This window comes from Lissotriton vulgaris, chromosome 3_1 (assembly GCF_964263255.1).
Source record: "Lissotriton vulgaris chromosome 3_1, aLisVul1.2, whole genome shotgun sequence".
Classification (NCBI taxonomy): Eukaryota; Metazoa; Chordata; class Amphibia; order Caudata; family Salamandridae; genus Lissotriton; species Lissotriton vulgaris.
The window spans coordinates 645387428-645410786 of record NC_141689.1 but is presented as its reverse complement, the minus strand read 5'-3'; the positions used below and the strand labels follow the sequence as shown (position 1 = coordinate 645410786).

General features: G+C 45.2%; 1 protein-coding gene across 1 annotated transcript in view; it reads right to left on the bottom strand.

Moving 5' to 3' along the window:
• Positions 1-23359, bottom strand: part of LOC147726875 (2'-5'-oligoadenylate synthase 1-like) — a 240015-nt gene that overhangs the window by 106666 nt on the left and 109990 nt on the right. Inside the window, exon 7 of the mRNA XM_086963004.1 lies at positions 10732-10921. Coding sequence (XP_086819130.1) covers positions 10732-10921 — 190 coding nt within the window. The remainder of the gene's footprint in view (positions 1-10731; positions 10922-23359) is intronic.

The window sequence follows — 23359 nt, the reverse complement described above, 5'->3', positions numbered from 1 at the left end:
TTTTCATGCTTTGTATGTATGTACACTGGGATTATTTCATGTTCATCATGTTTATTGTCCTCCCCAATAGCGTTAGTTTTTGTTTGTTTTTTTAGCCTTTGTTGTCCTCCTGTTTGCTGTTGAGACTACTGTTTTGGTTAGTCATGTGGACCTTGTAAAAAACTAAACATTTAACTAAAGAACTATCTCAAAAGATAAAGAGCTTCAAGCAAAATTAACACATTTTTTTCAGGTGTCAGAAATACAACATTTTATTTCATATAAAGATAAATGGTAAGTGTAAGATGAGTTAAACATGTGCCTTATGGTGGTTTCATTGTAGATGGTAAGTTAATAATAGAGTATTACAGTGATTATGTGACTTGCCTTAATGATTCTTGGGTCTCCACCAACTGGGAGTGCTGGTTAGCAGGTTCTTATATCTTTTCTTCATAGAGGTTTCTACACCCTTCAGCCTGGGAGCCCTGGGTTGGTGAGCTACCGGTTACTGTGCCTGGACAGTTCTGCTGGGAAGCGTCAAGCAGAGACTCGCTTCGCGCATGCTTCCAGCATCCTCTCAGTTCTCCCACTGTCCTGTCATGAGGTCGTCCTGGTTTCCTGTCAGTAGATTGCTTCTGGGGATGGATGCAGTCCATCAGTGTCCTGAGTGTTCTCTGGTGTGTCCTTCAGGACTGGTCACTCTTGATTTCCCCTTTCTGGGCTTGGTTAGTCATCAGGTATTCTAGTCTGAACCAAGAGGTCACACTTCCTTCTCTTCCTGATGAAACAGCATGCACCTTCTTGCTTGCACCTTTCTCTATTTACATTGCTGAGATCTGCAATGCTCAAGTCATGTATCATTTATCTTGGTGCAGTGGTGTCCACCTTTTTATGGGACTGGGCAACAGAGGCCCCTCCGTGGTCAACTGTCTTTGTAGTCCTGGCACCGACCTCAAGTGCAGGCCTAGCTTTGAGGTGATCAGGGTAGTTGCAGCTTCAATTCTTCTCATATTTTTTGGTGCTAAAGTAATAATAGCATACTAGAAAGTCATTGCATTCCTTCTTGGGTCTCGGGCAACCGGGAGTGATGGTGGCCAGGTGCTTACATCTTGTCTTCATGGAGGCCTCTGCATCCTTCAGCCTGGATGCCCTGGGTTGGTGAGCCACCAGTTACTGTATCTAGATGGTTTTACTGGGAAGTGTGGGGTAGAGCACAGTATGCACATGCTTGTGGCTAACCCCTGGTACTGCCTCTGTGCTGTCAGCAGGTCATCCTTGCTCCCTCTTAGTGGCTTGCGTTTGGGGATGAATGCAGTCAGTCAGCAGCCAAAGCCTTCTCTAGTGTGTCCTTCAGGACTGACCACTCTTGATCTTCCCTCGTGGGCTTTGTCAGTCCTCAGATTTCCCAGTTTCAACCGGCAGGTCACACTCCCTTCTCTTATTGATGCAACAGCATGCACCTTCTTTTCATTTATATTGACAAGTCCTCTGTGTGCTAGAGTCTCTTCAGTGGTCAAATGTCCTTGTAGTCCAGGCCTCTGCCTAGTGGTTTGGGCTCTTTGTGAAGATCAGGGTGGTTGCTAATCCAAGTCTCCTCATGCTCGTTGGTGCTGTGTGGCGCCGGGCCATGGGTTGCATGTTTCCTGTTCTGCGACTTTGTTGGAGCGCCTACTCCGTGGTGTTCCAGGACCTTTTCCATTGCGGGTAGCATCTCTTGGGGTGTGTGTGCTGGTGAGTTCCTCAGGGGAGCTCCTGGACTGTTCAGTAGGGATCAGTGAACTCAACCTCATGCTCTGTCCTTCTTAGTGAGTCACTACTCTTGTAGGGCAGTGGCCATAGTGCAGTTCCTCCCTGCGTGTGGTGCTCTGTCTCTCCTCGTATGCCAATAACTGAAGTCGGTTGCAGCGGGAGAGAAACAGTATTTTCATCTTCCTGCAGTGCTGACATGCGACCACCAAGGGCTGCATGGTGTGTACTAGCTCTGGTACAACCTCTCACTTGTGCCTGTAATCACAGGACCCAACGTCTGGATGCTTCAATTCTGGCTATCATGAGGGCGGCAGGTGGTTGGCTGTTCCCAATACTGCAGAAACTTGGGTTGAGTTGGTTAGGGATAATGTGGATCTGTATTTCTACTCTTATGGAGACTTTGGAAGGCGGTGGGGAACTGGCATGCAGCACATAGCCTTCTTAAGCAGTGTCCAGTGATCTGTCCATTGCTTATCATATATTTTCTTAGTTTTGTATATAAGGTGAGGGTGCCCTCTAGTGGCCAGCTGTGTGCACCATTAAGCTTCGTGAGTGCGGTGGGCTCTGGGATTGTCCATGGGGTGCAGCAGCATGACTCTCCCTCCTATGGGCTTCCTGTAATCCAGCGCTGCTTGTCCTGCGGGCGCACATCAGCGGCCCCAAATCTTCCGCCTTGCCTCAATCAGCATTTTCTCCACCAACTCCTGCACACATCATATGGGCTCCTCAGCCATTGTGGCTGCTCCCACCCATGGCGCCTCCTCACCGTCAGGGCTGCAGTTGCTTTTGGAGCTGTCCTCTGTGCAATTGGTATGGTGGCCTCAGGCATGATGAGCAGTGGGGCTGCAATGATGGTGGCGAAACTTCTCCTCTCGGGGCAAGACAATGTACTTTGTCTACACCTCTCACAGTCAGGCGCAACCATCAGTATGTTCGAGACACTGTGGAGGCCGGCTCCAAACCGCCTCATCAACTATGTAGTGTCAGCAGGCCCTAGCCGTTCGTGATTAATGAATGGCACAAACTCTAGTCATGTAGTTGGATAAGTTGTACAGGATACACATGCCTGGCCCCTTTTATTCACAGGGTCACCTGACTGGTGGCACCTGTAATGGATGGGCATGGGGAGGGTGTTACTGCAGCCTCTGGGGAGAAGCTGCATTGTTATATGTCCGGCAGGTCACTACAAGAGCCACTCTATATTCGGTCTAATTTTATTTGGTCATATATAATTTTTTTTGTACTTCAATAAGTACCACAAAACTTTGTAGATACTTTCAGGGAAGTACTGCTGTACTTTTCCATATTTTTACACAATTCACTAAACTGCCTAATTTCTTCCTCTACTTAAATAAGAATAATAACCTATATTTCATGTTAAAACACATAACAAAGACAAACTGTGGTCTAAACAATATGGTTGCCTTTTCATTTTGCAATGGCTTTCATTAACAAATAATATTGTGTTTCGCCATCACCAAGTACAGCAGTATGCCGCAATGGCACCGTGGTATACCTCAGCCTAAAGTATCACTAACTTTTTGTACCTAATTACTAAAAAACTCAACAAATTTAATTCTAATAACAAAAAGGACCCTTTCCATCACATATTCTATATTACTGTCTAATTTCATAAAAATCAAAGAGAGAGAAATAGATAGCATTTACCACTGAAAAACAGTTTTAAAAGATCTTTATGTTTCTTGGCCCTGAAGGAAAAAAAACATTTATTATTGGAAGCCATAGAAAATCAGCTAAAAAAGTCAGTTAAAGGGATGTTGTGGTTATGACGCATTATCTAAGAACCAGCTAAACATGTGAGAAACACAAATAAAACCCCATACACTTTCCATTACCTCCAACATCATATAAAAAATATCATCAATTACGACAACACTGAATGTGCTGATTGCACCTACATCCCAGAATCCATTGGACTCCCTTTAAACCCAAGGATCTCACATGAGTTCTACAGATGAAAAATGACACTTGCCTTGATTTCCTAGTAGTACAGGCTAACCAGATTGACTGTTTGAATTCACATTTCCCCATTTATGGACACTGTTCAAACAATAATGTATTTTCAATTCTGAGGTCATTATCTGTCAATTGATCCCCCACATTCTCCATTGATTTGGGGGTTGCCACTCTATACCTTGCAAATTTTCGTTTTTGTAATGCAGAACTTACAAATATTTGTGGTTTCCTCACATCTTATATTACTGACGACTGATACAACACACAGTTCCCTATTTGGCTCAACCGATATCAAAGCAGAAAATAGCTTTCTACTTTGATATCCAGGACAGGATCTGATTTTCTATGATCCGTTCACATCCTCTCGAGCTTGGGCAATGCTGTCCCAGCTTATATTTATCCTCATCTGTTGCTCCAAACAGAACAAAGACCTCAGGGAAAGTTACTATCTCATACCCTATCTTCTGCTGACTCAATGCAACCTTCCAACCATGCACAGCACCCCAAAAATATATTTCTTGACTTATTTATACTTCCCTAATATCAGAGGAGTTTTTGAAGATTTTGAAATGTATCCACTCTCACATGGGTTACCATCAACTTCTGATACTGAGACACTTTCAGATGTAGAGAGTGGAGAGGGCTAAAGTGTCCTCATTTTGAAATTCTTCTGAGGCATCTGGATTAAAACAATAAGTCATCGGTCTGGACATACCAAAGGGCATCCTTAGATTGGATTCTTATTTCTGCGAAAGTCTCAGAGGAACATCTTAACTTAGTTTTATCCATAATTAGATTACACTGTTGTTTTGCTCTTCCTTCTCTATAGAGTTAAGCCAAGGATGCTAATATGGAAAGTGCCATCGGGGCGCTATGGGTATGTGCGCCCACTTTGCCCACCCCTGGGGCCCTTTGGTATTACAGAAAGGGCAGAAGACGCTTGTGCGGACGATTCTGTAATACAGATAGCGCTGGCCCACCTATAGTGCCAGCGCTATCACCAGAGGGTGTGTCCTTGTTTGCATGGGGGCGTGCCCACATACATATGAGGGAATCCCTCTGCCTCTGCTCCCACGCCTTATTATAGACGTGGGCACAGAGGCAAAGAAGCTGTCAGGAGACAGCCTATTGACCCCCCCAGACATCTCCTTACAAGCAGGTGCCGTCACTCACTGCACCCGCCTGCAAGAGGATCTATCTACCCTTTTTAAAGAGCTGGCGGTTTGACGCCTGCACAGTGAAACACAAAGCGGCTGCTTCAAAGCTGCTCAGTTTTTCTCTTGAATGCACTGCCTCCTGGGTCGCACGACTTTGCGACTGCCTTAGGGCCAGCACATTAAATGTAATAGGGTACACTTTCCCTGTTTGCGCCCAGCGCACTCGCTTTTTAAGGTGTATTGTGGCGCAAACAGGCAAAGTGAACACTATGTGTAATAGGACTCCTGGTGGAATCGCAGGAATCATACCACCAACAGCAGGAGTAAATCTGGAGGCAGATGAGGAAGGATGTAAATCATCTTGCCATTGATCGTCTTCTTGTTGGGGCAATTTACTTGTTCTCATTAAAACAAACTGAGGATTGAGTCGAATTATAACATGCCACTATCAGCATCATATGTGATTAACTAACCACATTCAAACTGGGCTTAAAGAGAGAGAAACCCTGTCTGTCCAACAAAAGGTACATGATAAAATGAAAATAGAACAGATAATGTCCAAGATTGAGCCAAAGAGGCTGTGAATTTGTTCAGGAATGTAAAATATCAGTATGTCAGAATATGAATTTGTTAGGTCTTTAAAAGCATGTGACTACTGTAATAGACTTGAACGACTCCTCTCACTGAGCTTTTTCTGCTCAGGTCATTCATGACTTTTCTGTGCAGAAAGTTCAAGACATTAGAACTGAGATTTATTTAGCTGGGAACAAATATAGGACTTTCAAGTCTTCACTCTTTTGCTCGCATGGGCCAATCGGGTAACTGTCTGGTATTGTGACAAACAAGGAGATTGGAGAGATCATTGAGGGAAAGAAGGTCACCAACTACCAGGTGATCTTGGCCCATTAACATTGATCAGTCCCTTGCCAGTCATTACAAGACTTGTAAACAGTTCATTTGTCTAGGACCACTTGAAAGATGCCTAAATACTGTGCTACTTCTAAACCTTCATTGAATATCACTGAACTAGCAAGACACAAAACCATAGCGAGGATCCACTTTCTTAGTAAGATCCTTCATATGGTTGTAACTAAACAAATATATATATTTCTGGAGACACAGGACCATGTACGTTAATTCTAATTGCACTTTGGACTTGCTGAAGTATGGAGACCGCTTTGGCAGGCATGTAGGAGAGAATGTAATAGCTGCACATTACTAAGTCTAGCAGCACAAAACCTAGGCTGCGTCAGTTTGATATCAATTATCATGGTATTTGAGGCACGTGTCCCCATTCTCCAACTTTTGATTTAAAATTATCTGGCAAATAAAAGATTGCAGATGATTAAAGATGGGACTGCTATCCTTATTATTAAACTGAACTGTCTCTGAGGGCCTTCCTTCTACCAGCGATTCTTAACATTCATTTAAAGACCATCCCTGATTTGCTGGAAGAAGGAGGCACATAGTTTCATAACTATGAAGAAAACACTTTGGTTTGCCAAGGACTAGATATTTTTCTGTCAATGCCAGAAGGCTGGTCAAGCAGATGCATAATTAGAAAGTGGATGCATGAAACGTAGCTTACAATAAGCATCAACAAATTGGAACTGATTATAGTGGGATCTTGTGCATCATTAAAAAAGGCTGAAATCTCACAATTCTGCTAGATCCTTCATGATTCTGACCCCAGCATCTCCAAGAAAGCTAAAAAGAAAATTGATTGGTGTGGTGTTTGACAACAAGCTGACATTTGAAGGACAGGCCAGCAAGTTGGCTAAGGACCTGGTTTAGAGTTTGCCTCTTGTCTTGTCAGTCTCATTTGGAGTCTCAGAATATGAGACTGAGGTCTCAGAATATGAGCCTGCTTGAGACACCAAGAATGAAATAAGCTAGGTTAAAAAGTAGGCTCTTCTGGAGTTGGAGACAAACTAGCAGAACCAATTCCCAACTTGATATTTGCAGAAGCCATTTTTAGGTTTCGCCTGGGGCACGGAGCTCCTATCTCCGCCCCCAGGAGAAATCTTTTGTTTTGCAGTATGGGGGACTTGAATCCGCCCCTTCTTCCATTGGCTAGCTCCATAAATGGAGGCTAGCCATTGGAAGATGGATTTGTCCGTCAAGGCCGGACCAGATTCGTGGGCGTTCCCGAGATTTTTTCCATCTCCGCCTCTGCGATGTCGTCATTGCAGCGGTGGGCGGAGTTTTGTTTTTTTGTTTTTTTAGGGTTTGTTTTTGTCATTCAATGCCGACCACGGCCGCCGGAGGAAGCCCAGGTGAGTGCTTGTTTTTAAATCTTGCCTTCCCGCCCCCTCCTCCCCTTCCCCGTGTGTCCGTTCCGCCCCCTCCCCGTGTGTCCATTCCGCCCCCTTCCCGTGTGCCCGTTCCCTCCCCTTTCACTGAAAGTGATTTGTTTCTGGAGCTCGGGTCAGATGCGCTGTCCATTCCCGCCCCCCTCCAGCTGTCCGTGTATGTGTTCCCGCCCCCCCTCCCGCTGTCCGTGTCTCGGCTCCCGCCCCCCCTCCCGCTGTCCGTGTCTCGGCTCCCACCCCCTCTCCCGCTCCCCCTCCCGCTGTCCGTGTCCCGGCACCAGAGTCCGAAACTACCACTGCTTCATTGTCTTTGCAGTGCACTCGTTTAGAGCACCAGAAGGAAAGGGGACACTTTAACTGTAGAGCCTCGGAAGTGCATGTGCAGTTGCTTGTTCGACTCGGGGGTGGTTCTGCGTATGTACTTGTACTGTTGGAGCACTGGTGCTTCTACATTTGTGCATGTCATGTGGGTCTGTGCACGTTTGAGCTGTAGGCAGTGGTCATTCTGCATTTGTGCACGCTTGTTTACATTGTTAGGGCTGCGGTGACGCTGCACTTGATTGAACTGTTAGCAGTTGTGATTCTGCATGCTCCCTTGCAGTTTTTGGACTGTGATGTCTTTGCATTGGAGTCATTTAATGTAGCGAGCCCTCTTCGGGTTGTGGACAGTGGAGCTCCCCACACAAGGCTACCCTTTGGCCTACCGACTGACACCAAGCTCCCGTGGGCTTGAGCCGGCCAGCATGAGCTCACTGCCTCTACACCGCAGACAATAAACCCGGCTAATTATAGCAGTGTCATGACGTCTGTGCGGACACAGACTCTAATACAACCGAAGGACTGAGAGAGAGGCAGAGGAGGGCCTCAGTAGGGCGCACGCAACTGCCTGCTACCCTGCCCTCACGCCCCGTACAACATCCAGACCCGTCTCTTAAGACTTCTTTCTCCGTGCCTTTCGCGCGGGTGCTTTCAGGAAGCCCTACGTTTGTTTGTCGTCCTGTTAACACCGCATATTTGTGTGTGCATCCGTAGCAGAAGTTTGCCGAAGGCTGCACTCAACTTTTGCATCTCATTTTGAAGGTCGTTGTGCTCTTGATTTGGGGAGCGGTTTCTGAAAAGCTTGTTCTTTTTGCTGTATCGTAAAGGAAGCTTGCAGTGTCGCTTGCAACCTTTCAGCATTGTGGGTAATAGGAGAGAACATGGTCAGCTCTCCAGCCCCGCCCGCCATCGAAGAGCCGGATGGGATGGTCCTTGTAAGATACCCGTGTCTCTCTGTTTGCATCTAGCGTCGCAGGTTACTTTCCTTGCTTGGCAAACTTATTACAAATACGGTAAACAGCGACAGGGTCCGTTCTTCACAATGGGATACATTTGATGTTAAACATTCCGCCCCTTCTTATTTCTGTTGTCTAAACAGACACATTGTTTCACATGCTTTGGGGTCCACCAGGGCTTTAATTGGGATGAAAAAGCCAGGGGGTCTCAAAGGGCTGTGGCAAGTGTAATTAAGGGCATGGCTTAAAAACACGTAAGCTAAAAATCTGTGCTTAGCATAGTGTGCCGCCCGATTTGTGTTTGGCTGTTTGTCATTGCATCCAGATATGATACAACACGTAAAATTATACCTACGACAAGTCGGGACTATTGACTTTGTCAATGGTTGTTAATTGCATTAGATAAATAAGCAGCAACTATCGCTTGTATATAATATTGAAAAACCTTCTACTTAAAGCCCTGGTAACACCACGACAATGTTGCTGCTCCTTAGTTTAAACACTAGTTTAAACCACTAATTACAATTAAAGTTTAGTCCAGAGGTTTTCATTCTGTTAAAAACACAGCATGTCAGTCACGTTAGACTGTATCGCAGGGACGTACTCTTCTGCTCTTTCTTTAACGTGCCTTTTTAAACGTTTTGTATTATGGTTTTAATTAACTACACAATATATTTTCGTACTACTGGTACAGCATGTGTTGCACGTCAATCTTAAACAATTTTTTTTAATGGAAAGTCTTCCTTTTTCGTACTCGCTCTTGCATGCACCCGCCTATTTCTTAGGGACTCTTCCCGGTGGTTGCTATCGCAGGCCCGTTGCCCTTTCTCCTTACGTGCTCTGCACTTTGTAATGTTGTATAGGAAGCTGCATGTGCAAGCTCTTGATATTGGAGTGCTCGATACTTGTGTCTTCAATGTCGAATTGCTTACTGTATCGCGTATGTGTCACCATTTAGCCACAAACATAAATGTTTCAGGTTTGTATATTTGCATCAATAAATGTACAGATATTTCCACCATCCTTTTTATAAATCATATACGCTTTGTGCGAAAGTCCGTCCCTGCGCCATGGCAGAAGCATCCGTGTTTCCTTTCAACAAATGGCTGCGTAGTCCTTTCGCTAAATGTCATTCACCCACCTTAATTTGTGTAGTTATTGGTACTGTTATAACTATATGTTTCTTCTTCAGGGATGCAGAAGACGCTGTATATGGGCGCGATGGCTAAGACTGTGAGTGCAGAGTGACTAGGGAGTGCAGAGTGACTAGGGAGTGCAGAGTGACTGCAGAGATTAAGCTAATGACAATGTAAATGACAATGCCATTTATTTATCTGTTTTCAAAACCAACACATAAATACACATTTTGTCATTTACAATGCCAATAGCTCTAACTTTTCCAAAGGCGAAACCATTGCATTGTAAATGCTTGTTGTTATAGTTAATGAGCCGGAAAATGTATTTGTTAGCAAACATGGTCACTTTTGGACAAATTTTGCTGCTTTGCCCCAGCACTATGATACCCACAGGTTTTCAGTGCCCAACAAATCTTTGGCACTTAATGGTTAACTTGCCTTGATGGGATCTGAAAGCCTTCATGTTTCCAGTAAATTGTATAATATCGAACAGACACAACATTTTTCCAGTCATGGCCAACTAACCAAATTGCTTAGGTCTGAAAATCTATCCGGCATCTGCTGTTACTAAAATGGTCAATGGGAGTCAGTGCCACATCATCCACTAAATTGGGACTGTTTTTAAAGGTTTTATCCTCAGTTCTTCAGCAGAAGTGAATTACCTGAGTTTTACAATTAACAGTACTTATAAACATAATAACTCTTTGAAGCACATTATTTTTTTTGTAACATAGTTCCCCATCAACCACACCCTGAGTAATTGGCGCAATACTTGAAGTGAAGAATCCGAACTCACCAAGGCTGGCATCTGTTATATTTCATGCAGACTCATAAAAATGCATCAAATTAAACGTACCAATAACAACCACCAAATAGTCACTGTCAATGGGTAGGAAGGGATTGACTGGACATCTGTTGTGCAGTGTTTTTTCATGGACCTTTACTTAATTGTGACTCATAGAATTTCTAGCACATTTTAGACTGGAATAAACAAATTGATATAAAACAGCACAATCCCTGAGGAAGGTGCTATTTCTAGTGGCAATTCAAAAGGTAAAACCAAAAAGAAGAATCATGCTCTGATTTAAATACATTTATATTTGCCATTTAGAGATTTTGTTTTCTGCTTCCTGCGGCAGGTACTTACTTGTTGTCATCAGTTGATATGGCAAAGGAAGTCTGTAGCCAATGCTTTACTAAGCGAATTAATGTCTTCACACTTGGAGTAGAGATCTTCACAAAATCAACCTGGTACTGCAGCAGGCACATGGCATACAGCTGGACCTCTTCGCTGTCGGTGCAGTGGTACAACTTATAATAGAGGCTTTTCTTTGAACCTGTCAACGGAATGCAATACTGTTAGAAAGAAATAATGAATTTGTTCGACTCTGTTCATTTTACAAACCTATAATGACCTGAACCTTTAGAATATACATATAATAAATGACTGTGATGGTGCACTGTACGAGGATATATTGTAGTGATCAAGATTCACTCAAAGTAATCGCTTGAATGGGATTTGGAATTCTAAGTAAAGCAAGATTCCATTCCATTGAAATGAGATTATGAAAAAGAAATACTACAATTATGTGGATTAGATTAGATTAATTTAGAAGGCAGTTGTGCTGAAGAAACTGATATACAGTGGTGTGGCTGTAGGAATAGTTTCATGCTGGTGCCCTGTCACACCACACAGCACTGCTGGAAGAACTTAACAGTGGCTGACAGAAGGGCTCAAGACACACCCAACCTGAGGACTCTTAGCACTCGCTTACACACATGGCAGGATGGGGGTGGGGGAATCACAGATGGCCCCTCAGCCCAGGGGCATAGGCAATCCCTTTAATTAGGTTTAGGTGGAACTGTACTCACCAAAGGGATGTCCCTGAGATTCCTTCTGATCTGTTACATACAAATCCCACTCGTAGAAATTCACAGACACCCAGGCTTCTCCACTGCAGGTGCCAGTCTGTATCCTGGTAGATATTGAGACGTGGATTACATCCTTACTGCCAGGTATGCCACCCTCCATTATCGACCACTATACTTAAAAGCTTGTGGTGAGTACTCATGAATGATTCTAACTTAGCAGGTGTGAGGAACTCATGAATGATTCTAACTTAGCAGGTGTGTGGAAGTTCAGAGGCAGAGAACTGTATTCTGTCTCAAGTATGAAGGCAACACGGGATTAAGGGCCAGATGTATGAAAGGGTTTTGCCCATTCTGTGTCTATGGGGAAATGTGTTGATACATATGGCCCTTATTTACTAACATTTTGCACAAGGTTTGCATCGCAAACGTGATGCAAATTGGGGCAAAAGGTTTATCTGTAATTTATTTTCAAGTGCCAAACATGTTTTGCATTGGACAGTGACTTGAAAATAATGCGAAGCAGGTCCGAGCACTGGTTTGAATTACTTAGCAGCAAGGGGCCATTCGTTGAGTGGGACATGGGTATTCCCAAGCAACCACACATGATTTTTGACACAAAACTCTTTCTAAAAATAAATAAAAAAGTAGACCGGGTTTTACGTAAAAGAAATCACACATTTTTTACATTGGCCTTATTGAGGAGGAATGTTTTTATTTCTCCAATCTTTTCCGACATTGCACGCTTCCGCACTGTACAGCACCCATACAAAGTAGATAAAGTTTCAAAATTGGCCTAAGTATAGTATTTTGTGCTGGAAGAGTATTCTTCCAGTGCAAAACTTATGCCAGACATCATGCACAAACTCTTGCACTAAAGTGCAAAGGTGTGTGGATGGCATAGGCAGGATGATTGTGCACCTGCTCTGGGAAGAGAGCATAACAGTGCCATATTTCTGTAGATATGGTGATTTCCTGCTCTGTTCCTCTCATGCTATGAAACACAGCAACTTTGGCTACTGCACTGCATTGCAAGACATTTAAGTAAATATTAGTGAACTGCCAGGAAAGCAGGTTATGACAGTTTTACAAGAGGTGGCTGTACCATGTGCCCACTAAAGTCTTAGAGCTCAAATCATAGAGTTATTTGCACACCCAGGTTTACACACTAGGAATCAATAATATGAACAAACGTGTCAGAGATCAGTATGTGTGCTTTTGTGTGGCAGTTGTTATTTGTGTGATCATTTGCTAGACTCCAACAGTTATATTCTCACAGAGATAAATATGCAAATATTGGATGCCCTAAACTTTGAAGGCACACTAAACACACACAAACACAGAGGAGGTGTTCATGGACGTACGCGAATGGGCAACAATGGAGAAAATCAGGATGAAACGGGTCAGAAGAGATGATAAATTAGAAGACGACATCAGGGCATGGACGGCAATGATCACTGATCTGAAAATCCCCCCCAGTTAGTAAATAGCGGTGGAGACAAATACATGCATGATATAGCAGGAGACCTATGATAACTCACAGATTGACAAGACGAGAAACTACTTAGACACAAAGAAGCACAACAGACATTTACTCGGGGAGTTAAGTTACACTGTTGGCATGAGTAAATATCACACAAAAATGATGCGAAACAATGAAAATAGATCTCAAAGATGTAATTCAGTTTGAGTACTAATCGGTAATCCATTCTATATGGAAAAGTTAGTTTTTTAAAGTATCTGCTATAAAGAAACTGAGTGTAACATCCAATGTATTGTCTAAAAATACCAATAAAGCTGTTTAAAAAAAACAGAGTAGGTGGCTCTGTGTATATGCAATAGAGTACATTTATGTGGGTGTGTGTGTTCGTGTGCGCAATCCCTCTCAGAGGCAATACTGGTTTTGGGGACATGAGCAACACGGATTGTCAAAAAATCCTTCTTCAGGATTACCTTTCTAAAATACCCAGTCAGTGTTAGGATAATCCTCCTCATGGGAAAGACTAGAACACTCAGCATGGCGAATAACATGATGCCTGAAAATAAGATACACCTGTTAACCAAGAAAAAACGGTTACATTTTATAACTAAGAGAAAGCGAAGCGTGTCTTTTTTATATAGTGTATTTGTTTTTCAATTATTTGCACTTTTATGGTATAATAATTTTAGGAGTGTGATATTGGGTTTACAAGGAAACAGAGTGAGTAGTAATTCAAAAGTTGTAATATTTAAAGTTTGTGTTAAATTGTTTTAATAATGCAATAGCCAGAACTCCCCGAAGAAAACAGTAAGACAATGAATTTAATTCAGGTCTTGTGTTAAATATTGCTTCATTTCATAAAGCCTCACCAGCTAAAACATGATTTGTCATGGCGACTATGTGACTGTTGACTTCATCAAGGCTTAAGAGGCATATAGCTGTCGCTGGCTAATATAACACCCCAAAAGCTAATTGTTTCCCCAATTTGGTTAAGTTTGTTATATTATGTTATGGTTAAATTTAAAAGGTGCAACAGCTACCCAAAAAGGGTTTTGCGGCGCCAACCAGAACAAGAATCAAAACCTGTTTAACAATTATTGAATTAAAAGCCAAGTTTTTAAGGATTTACGGAATTGTACGTACACAGTTTCATTACGAATTGATATAGGAAGCGAGTTCCATAAGGAAGGACCAAAACAAGCGAAAGATCGACCTCCGATCCGAGAAAGTCTAACTCTGGGCACAGAGAATTTCCCTTGGAAGACGAGAAGGAGCATAAGTATAAACCAGGGATTGCAGATACTGGGGGGCCATTCCTGTTTTGATCTTGAACATATAGCTCAGGGCTTGAACTTAATTTGGTTCTTAACCCTAAGCCAGTGGAGTTCACGCAGATGACCAGAGACAGAAGCAGCTCTAAGAACCTGGCATAGCAATCTGGCAGCAGACTTTTGAACCATCTGTAGCTTACGAGTCACCTCTTTGTTAGTCCCCAGTTAAAGAATGTTTACGTAGTCCAGTCTAGAGATGACAAGAGCCTAGACTACGGTTCTCTGGGTGTGCTCCGGCAACATCCAAATAATCTTTTTTTAGCTATTTCAAGATGCTGAAATACATGGTGGCCACCTTCACAGCTTGATGTTGCATGGTTAACGAGTCATTGATGATGAAGCCCAAATTACGAACTTTGTGGGAGGGCTGAGGATGAGCACCCATTTCACTAGGCCAGTGCTGGGGACCCCAGAGATCTTCATTTTTCCCCAAAAACTAAGACCCCGGTCTTCTCTCCATTGAGCTTGAGACAATTTGCCTGCATCCACAAAGCAATTTTGCCCAAGCCCAGCTGGAGGGGGGAAGCCTCAGTTGTCCTCTCCACAGAAAGAGAGAAGATAATCTGGGTGTCGCATGCATAGGAAAATGAAGTCAACCCAGCTTCCTCTGTGACATCAGCCAGAGGTCTGACGTATAGATTAAATAATAGAGGGCTTAAAAAGGAACCTTGAAATACCCCATAGGGTGAAAAGTGGGTATCGGAACTGGCCATTGGAGAGAAGACTTGAAAGGTCTGATTGGCATGAAAAGAAATGAGCCAATTAAGAGCCGAGCTACTAATGCCCTGTGATCTTAAGGTTTATACTAACATGGTGTGTTACACCGTCTTGAAGGCTACGCTTAAATCAAGCAATATAAGAGCCACCGTGTCTCCCGAATCTAGATGGCGACGCAGTCTTTCCGTTACTCTGAGAAGTGTTGTTTCCGTCGAAAAACCGGAGCTGAAGCCTGATTGAGATGGATTAAGAAACTTTTGTGACTCTACAAATTTAGACAGCTGTAAGTTAATATGTCTCTCCAAAATCTTTGGAAAAAGGTGGTAACAAAGAAATTGGCCGATATTTGGAGGATATCTCAGGATCTGCGTTAGCCTTCTTCAGAAGGGGGAGCACCAGCCCATGTTTCCACTCTGGTGGAACTATTGCTTCCTGCAAGGAGGCATTTAGGAGTTCTGTAATTACCATCAATGATGGTGGCTCAAGCTGCTTGAGCACAGAGATATGGAGAGGATCCCTAAGAGATCCTGATTTAACACTGTCTAAAAGACGCTTAAAGGAATCCATATCTAATAGAGGCCATGCATCCAGCTTGGTTGTGGGTTCGGAGAGCACCCTGTCTTGATCAAGGGAAATGACAGATTGTGATAGGGAGGAATTATTAGACTGCATCCCTTCAATTTCAGCATATATTTTCATCACTTCCTGGAGGAAGATTTGAGTTAATCTTCACATTGCTGATTATTTAACGAAGGGGGCCTAGATTGAATTTCGGAACCAGAAAGCTCCTTGACCATTTGAAATAAAGTTTTGGTGCAGTTCAAGGCACTGGAAAAGGTTAAGGATACATATTCTGCACGAGCAGACTTACAAAGATTATGGTAATTTCTTTTGGCCCTCTTATAAGCAAATTTGGAATCGGGTTTGTAGTGTTACATATATATTTAAACATCGCTTTTATGATGTACCGTTTGGACTTTACGTTATTTTTCATTTCTACAAGATTCTTAAATTCAGGAGAGTTTTAATTACATATATGATATAGTTCTAGTGTACATGCATTTTTATTACTAGGTATACATTTTTTTCAACATATACAGTACCTTTTAACAAACATGTCATTATTTATATTTGTTAAACACTGTTACATTTTACATGTTCAGAAAACATTGGTTACATATGTTTATCACAGTTTTTAACAGACTTTTTTTGTACATTTTTTAAACATAGAAAAATGTATGAATTGTTTACATGTTATTTAGTATTTTTTAAACATTAATAAATACACGTTTTAACATTTATTTTTATATGTTGGTAATTTTCAAATTTTTGAGTCTCTTTGATTTTGCATCCTTTTTTGACATTTTGAGTTGTTCCTGGAGCTTGCAGTCATGGTTTCCCAATGTTGAGCTCTGGTTTGGTAACACTATTTAAAAATAAATACTTTTGTATAGGCTTATTGGTAACAGGTGTGTGTAGACTAATGCTAGTGTTTGTAACTGAATGTTGCTTCAGTGTATTTTTTAGTGTATTTGTGAAATGTAGTGTTTAATTGTATTCTATATGGATGTGTTTAAGATTCAGTTTAATGCTCTTTTAATGTGCTATGGTTTGTGGTAGAGTAGGGTGTTCTGAAGTAGGTTTATATGGTTCCTCCATTACAGGTTTTTATTTTCAGACATTGGAGTTTAATTTTTATCTGGAGCATTTTGTTTTTTATTCAATTAAAAAAGCTTTGTTATTCTTAACTAAACAAATTAATGATGTTTTTCTTAATTTTTCAGTTTTCACAGAGCCCTTGTTTATTTTATTTTAAATGTTTCACCTTTTGGTTAGTTTCTTTGGATTGTGGACCTCAAACCTGGATGTTTTATCTTTCTAATAATTTTTGTGTATGTATTTTTTGGGTCATCATTTTATTTATTTGTTTTTGAGCAGCAAATGTTACTTCTTTGAATACTGGAAAGGGGCGACCACTCGGTCCCCCCGAACGTATGGCAGAGTGCCTCGATCCCCCCGGGAAGCCATTTGTGGGCGGGAGGCGCGTCTCGGCTGGTATGCCCGAAGCGGCGTAGCCGGGGCGCGCTTTTTCCCGCCCTAGAGTGGGCTGGCCTAGACACCGACGTAGCCAGCCCCGCCCTAGGGGCAGGCAGGGGCGGGTTCTCGCCCGCCCTGAAGACGGATAAAAAGAGACGCAAGACCAGAAGACGTCCTCTTGTTCTTGTGCTCCGAAGCTGCACCTCCTCGCTACCCGTGAGCTCGGGACAGAACGAAGAGCCAATTTTGAGCGTTTTGATCTTTTTTCTTTGTCTTCTAGATACTTCGCCGGAGAGATGCCCAAGAAAGGCGTAAAGAGAATGACGACCGACCAGATGGTGCGGGCCCTTTTCAAAGAGATGTCCGACATAAAGAAACGGTTGGCGGAGCGAGACGGGGAGGAGGGTTCGGGCCCTGCGCCGGCTGGAGGGAGACCTAAGAGGCCAAAAAGGGTTCCAGCTGGTGGAGACGTCCCGGTTCCCTCTGCCCCGCTCGAGGCGCCGACCCCAGTACCGATGGAGGGGAATCCAATCCCCGTTGTCGTCACACCGACATCCAATGAAGACATGCCCCCCGAGCTGGCAGCTCAGCTAGCAGCATGGTTGGGGGATAGTAGTGATGGCGCCACGGCTGCCGAGGCACAGGCGTTGATAAGAGGGCTGCGTGAGAAGAGAGATGCAGCTAAAGTGACTACGCCGTTGGCGGGAATAGACAAGCCGCGAGCGGCAGAAACAGCGTCCGGTTCAGGTAAGCGGCCATTGCCGATTGCAAGGGACGAGTCAGCACCCTCTCGTAGAGAGAGATTGGGACAACATGTGCCTTTAGCTATAAAGGAAAAGATCTGGGCGGGGGAATATGTGAATATTTTCTCCTTGCTTGTTGATCATTATGAGGTGGAGCATGTTAAGAGTCAGAAGGACCTAATGCACCCGAGTGTTTGGCGCGCAAAAATGGCCGCCTTTAAGGTAAATGAGAATATTGGCAACTGGGGCAATGCGTGGGGCATTTTTACATCGATTTTGGGGGAACGTAGGCCCGAGTTGCTTCCTGAGTTTCCCATTTATCAATCACGAATCATGGGTTACTCGACAGCGTATCAAGGTAACCATTGGTTCTGTTATGACAATCTGTTCAGGAAAGAAAAGGAGCATAACAAGGGTTTGACTTGGGATTGTTACGATTCTGTCACATGGGATAAAATGAAAGAATCAGGAATGTTAAAAATGCCATTGGTTGGGAGCAATGTTGTTGATTACTCCCGCCAAAATGTGGGGACGCCCTTTCGACCAAGTACGAGCACCGACGATTATACGAGACCCGCAGGCAATACGGGGAGAAAGGGTTTCTGCTTTAATTTCAACAAAGGGAAATGTACCAGGCCTCCGGGATCGTGTAAATTCAAACACGAATGTAGTACTTGTGGGTCATCCCATCCTGAGTCATCGTGCAGAGCCAGAACGAGTGAGAATGGGGGTAAGGGAGGCGCCAAACAGGTCTAAGTTAGTCCGAGGGGCGCCTTTACCAACCCCGATTGATACCTTGGCAATGATCCCCTGGCTCAGCGAATACCCGGATCGTACTTCTGCTGGGGTGCTGCGGAACGGGTTTTCACACGGTTTCCGCATCCCGGTGGGGGACTTTCAGGGTGTAGGGATGTGCAAAAATCAACTCTCCGTTTTACAACATACATCTGTAGTGCAAGAGAAGATTCAGAAAGAGGTTAGGCGGGGACGGGTCGCTGGCCCGTTTAGTGTACCCCCGGTACCGAATTTTGTCTGTTCTCCGTTAGGGGTGGTCCCCAAGAAGGACCCAGGTGAGTTTCGTTTGATCCATAATCTGTCTGCTCCACATGGTCTTTCGGTGAACGATGCAATTGATCCAGAAGTTTGTTCGGTGCGATACGCATCGTTTGACGAGGCAGTAGCCATCTTGAATCGCCTGGGGCCCGGGACGTTGATGGCGAAATCAGATATCGAGTCAGCGTTCCGGTTGCTCCCGGTACACCCAGACGACCAGCGTCTTCTGGGATTCGGGTTTCAGGGGTCATTTTACATGGATAGGTGTATGCCAATGGGATGCTCTATATCATGTGCTTATTTCGAGAAATTCAGTACTTTCCTGCAATGGGTGTTCACTAAGAAAACGGGTTTCCGAAATGTAATGCACTACCTTGACGACTTTTTGTTCCTTGGCCCCGCCGGTAATCCCGAATGTGCCCAGGCCTTAGCTGAATTCTGTGTGTTGATGGGTCATTTTGGCGTGCCATTGGCACCGGGTAAAACTATGGGTCCCACGACTTGCCTCGAGTTTTTGGGGATCGAGTTGGACTCAAGGGAGGGGTGTTTCCGTTTACCAGCTAGCAAAGTGTTGACATTCAGGGCAGCCCTCCAAGTATGTTTAAATGCATCTAAGGTTACACTGCATCAGTTGCAACAATTGGTGGGGAAGTTGAACTTTGCCTTGAGGGTGATCCCAATGGCCCGCCCTTTTTCCCGCTCAATTGCCCAGGCGATGGTTGGCCTAAAGGAGGGTCATCATCGCACGAGGTTATCGGCTGAGGTCCGCCAGGACATGCGGATTTGGTTAGCATTTTTGGCGGACTTCAATGGCCGAGTCGTCTGGAACAAGCCAGCCGTGTCCTCCGAAGAGTTGGGGCTATGGACAGATTCAGCCGGAAGCATAGGCTTTGGCGCCATCTTCGGCACAAAATGGTCTGCACAAAGGTGGCCCCCATGGTGGCACGAGAAGGGGCTGACGAGTAATATCGCTTTCCTTGAATTATTTCCCATTCTGGTGGCCCTGAGAACATGGCCAGAAGGTTTCAGAGATCATTCTGTCGTGTTCTGGTCCGGCAATATGACCGTTGTAGAATGCATCAATAGCCAGGCAGCCCGTTGTAAATTGATTTTGAGGCTGCTCAAAGAAATTGTCTTACTGTGTATGCAACTGAACGTGATATTCAGAGCAAAACATGTCCCGGGGGTGATGAATCAGGCTGCTGATGCACTGTCTCGTTTTCACATGCAGGCTTTCTCGGGTTTCCTTCCTTCAGCGGACCCAGAGCCGGCACCCTTCCCCGAAGCTCTCTGGTCTCTCGGTGCCCCGAACTTCGTCACCTCGTGGGAGAGAGTCTAGCACCCAGGACAAGGAAGGCATATGAAGGGGCGTTTCAGGCCTATTTAGCCTTTTTGGGGGCAGAGAGAAAGGGACTTTGGGGTCTGGAAGAGTGGGTAGTACATTTTCTGATGTCCTTACGTAGGGCTGGGAAGTCGGTGGCTACGGCCCAAAGGCATCGTGCCGCCATTTCCTTTGTTGCCAGGGCCCATGGCATCCAGGACCCGACAGCGTCTTTTACAGTACAAAAGGCGCTGCGTGGGTGGCAACGCCTAGAGGGTCGCAGAGTAGACGTGAGACGACCGATAGGTCTAGATAGGTTGTCCCTGTTACTGACCTCACTCCCTAACACATGTTCGTCTCCTTTCGAGACCTGTTTGTTCCGGACTGCATTTACGCTAGCATTTCACGGGGCTATGAGGATAAGTGAGCTGGTTGCAAGGAACAAACAGGATGTGGCGGGGGGCTTGTGCAGGGAACATGTTCAGATCAGGGGCGATGCGATGATTGTCTCCTTTCTCAGGTCCAAGACCGACCAAGATGGGAGGGGGGACTGCACGATCATTCGCAGGACCCCTGGGTCATCCATGTGTCCGGTTCAGTGCTTAGAAGATTACCTAGCACGAAGGGTGGCATCATGGGGGGGGACATTGTTGAGGCATGCAGACGCCACCCCGCTGACGAGGTTTCAGTTTCAGCGGGTGCTTGCAATGGCCATTGCCGCAGCGGGCTTGGACCCGGGCGAATTTGGGACCCATTCCTTTCGAATAGGGGCTGCCACTGAAGCTACAGCCAGGGGTCTTAATGTTGAACAAGTGAAACGAGTGGGGCGTTGGTCCTCCAATTGTTATAAGAGGTATGTGCGATTGCACATGTTGTGAAGCTGTAATCATGTACTCACGCTTCTTGTCTTTTGTTTGTTTTCAGTTGCGCAAGCCTACGCGGCAGGGCGGACTGTACAGTCGACCCAACACCAGGCCAGCGGTCGAACATCACCGGCTGTGAGGAAGGAGGTGTGGGTCGTGGGCCACTCATACGTGAGACGGGCCGCAGACGTATTCAAAGCAGGTGACATGATTCACGTACCTGGGGAATACGGGTACAGAGTGTCCTTCTACGGAAGGGGCGGTCTCTGTATTGACCAGTTTCAAGCATTCTTTGAGGGTTTGTTAGAGCGGATGAGGTCACCGCCGTCCATAGTCATAGTACATTTGGGGGGCAATGATTTGGTCACCACCGGTAGACGACTTCTCCTCGAGGCTATGCTTTCCACGGTAAGTTGGTTAGCAAGGAGAGTTCCGGGGTGCATAATTGCGTGGTCTCATATGATCCCACGAAAAGTGTGGCGGGGGGCTATCTCGGTCCCTGCTTTGAATCATTCTGTTAAAAAATTGAATAACAAAGTGAGTAGGTTGTTCCGTTCCAAGACATTGCATTCGCTCTCGCATAGTTGTATTAATGATGACAGTATGTATTTGGGGGATGGTGTGCATTTGTCGAGGGTGGGGAATGAGTTACTCATAGGAGACTTCGTAGCTTGGTTAAAATCGTTAAAACATGACCTTTAGGTAGGAGTTTTGTGGGGGGTCCGGATAGCCGGTCAACTATCCGGACCTGTGGCGGTAAGGTCATGATCGGTGAGCACTAATTGGTAGATCCCTATGAGTGGGCGTCACCCAACACGGATGGGAGCGCTCGGGAGAGGTGGCCATTGGCCCCTCAATGGGGAGGCGGTCCCGTCTAAGGGCGGGTCGCCGGAAGTAAAGGAAAGGCGGTCAAGGCCCCCTTCCTTTGTAGGAGGGGTTACAGCCCCCTCCTGGGGAATTTCCCGGGGCCTGTGTCATCTGCGACGGCAGATGCGGTAAGTTGTGTGGGGTGGGGGGAGGTCCACGATACCTTCTAGATACCACACACAAGTCTTAGAACGACCTTTAAATGGCGTCGAGTCTTAAGTGCCCCCGTCAAGTCAAGGGAAATTGTTAGTAGTTGCACTTGAGGTAAGCCTCTGTGCTGTCGCCCCTCCCAAGTGGGAGGGGTAAGTCTGGTTAGGGATCTTGACACCGGTTATGACCTTGCCGTTGGCCCTTAAACGTTAGGATGTACAATTTCAGTGTTTTAGAGAATGTTTTGTAGGATGCTAGTTCGGCTAGGAGAACCTCTGTATTAGAGAATATGTTAAGGTTAGCCAAACATCGCAATGTGATAATGAAATTGTACATAACATGAAACGTTTAATGTTTTAATTTTTGTTTTAATAAATACGGCCGGGAGGGTCACTCCCTCCCACATCCAAAAACTTTAAGAACTGTTTCCGGTTTCCCTCCTTTTGGGGATTGTGTTGAGAGGGGGTGGCGGGTATCTCAGCCATATGGAAAGGGGCGACCACTCGGTCCCCCCGAACGTATGGCAGAGTGCCTCGATCCCCCCGGGAAGCCATTTGTGGGCGGGAGGCGCGTCTCGGCTGGTATGCCCGAAGCGGCGTAGCCGGGGCGCGCTTTTTCCCGCCCTAGAGTGGGCTGGCCTAGACACCGACGTAGCCAGCCCCGCCCTAGGGGCAGGCAGGGGCGGGTTCTCGCCCGCCCTGAAGACGGATAAAAAGAGACGCAAGACCAGAAGACGTCCTCTTGTTCTTGTGCTCCGAAGCTGCACCTCCTCGCTACCCGTGAGCTCGGGACAGAACGAAGAGCCAATTTTGACCCACCCACCAGCCCCTGAGGACAGCAAGTTGTTGTGCAATAAAGTGATTTTTTATAAGTATGTTTTCCGTTTCGTTGACAGGCTGTGGAAGTATCAGTTTGTTGTGGATCATAATAAAGTATGGTGGATATCGTGTAAGTTGTTACGATTAAAATGTTTGATGTAGTGTTGCATTTTAAGCATGTTCTTTCGGTCGTAGCGACCAATGTTGTCATAGGTTTGATTAAGAATTGTCGTATTTATTTTGGTAGGCGGTAAGGTCATGATCGGTGAGCACTAATTGGTAGATCCCTATGAGTGGGCGTCACCCAACACGGATGGGAGCGCTCGGGAGAGGTGGCCATTGGCCCCTCAATGGGGAGGCGGTCCCGTCTAAGGGCGGGTCGCCGGAAGTAAAGGAAAGGCGGTCAAGGCCCCCTTCCTTTGTAGGAGGGGTTACAGCCCCCTCCTGGGGAATTTCCCGGGGCCTGTGTCATCTGCGACGGCAGATGCGGTAAGTTGTGTGGGGTGGGGGGAGGTCCACGATACCT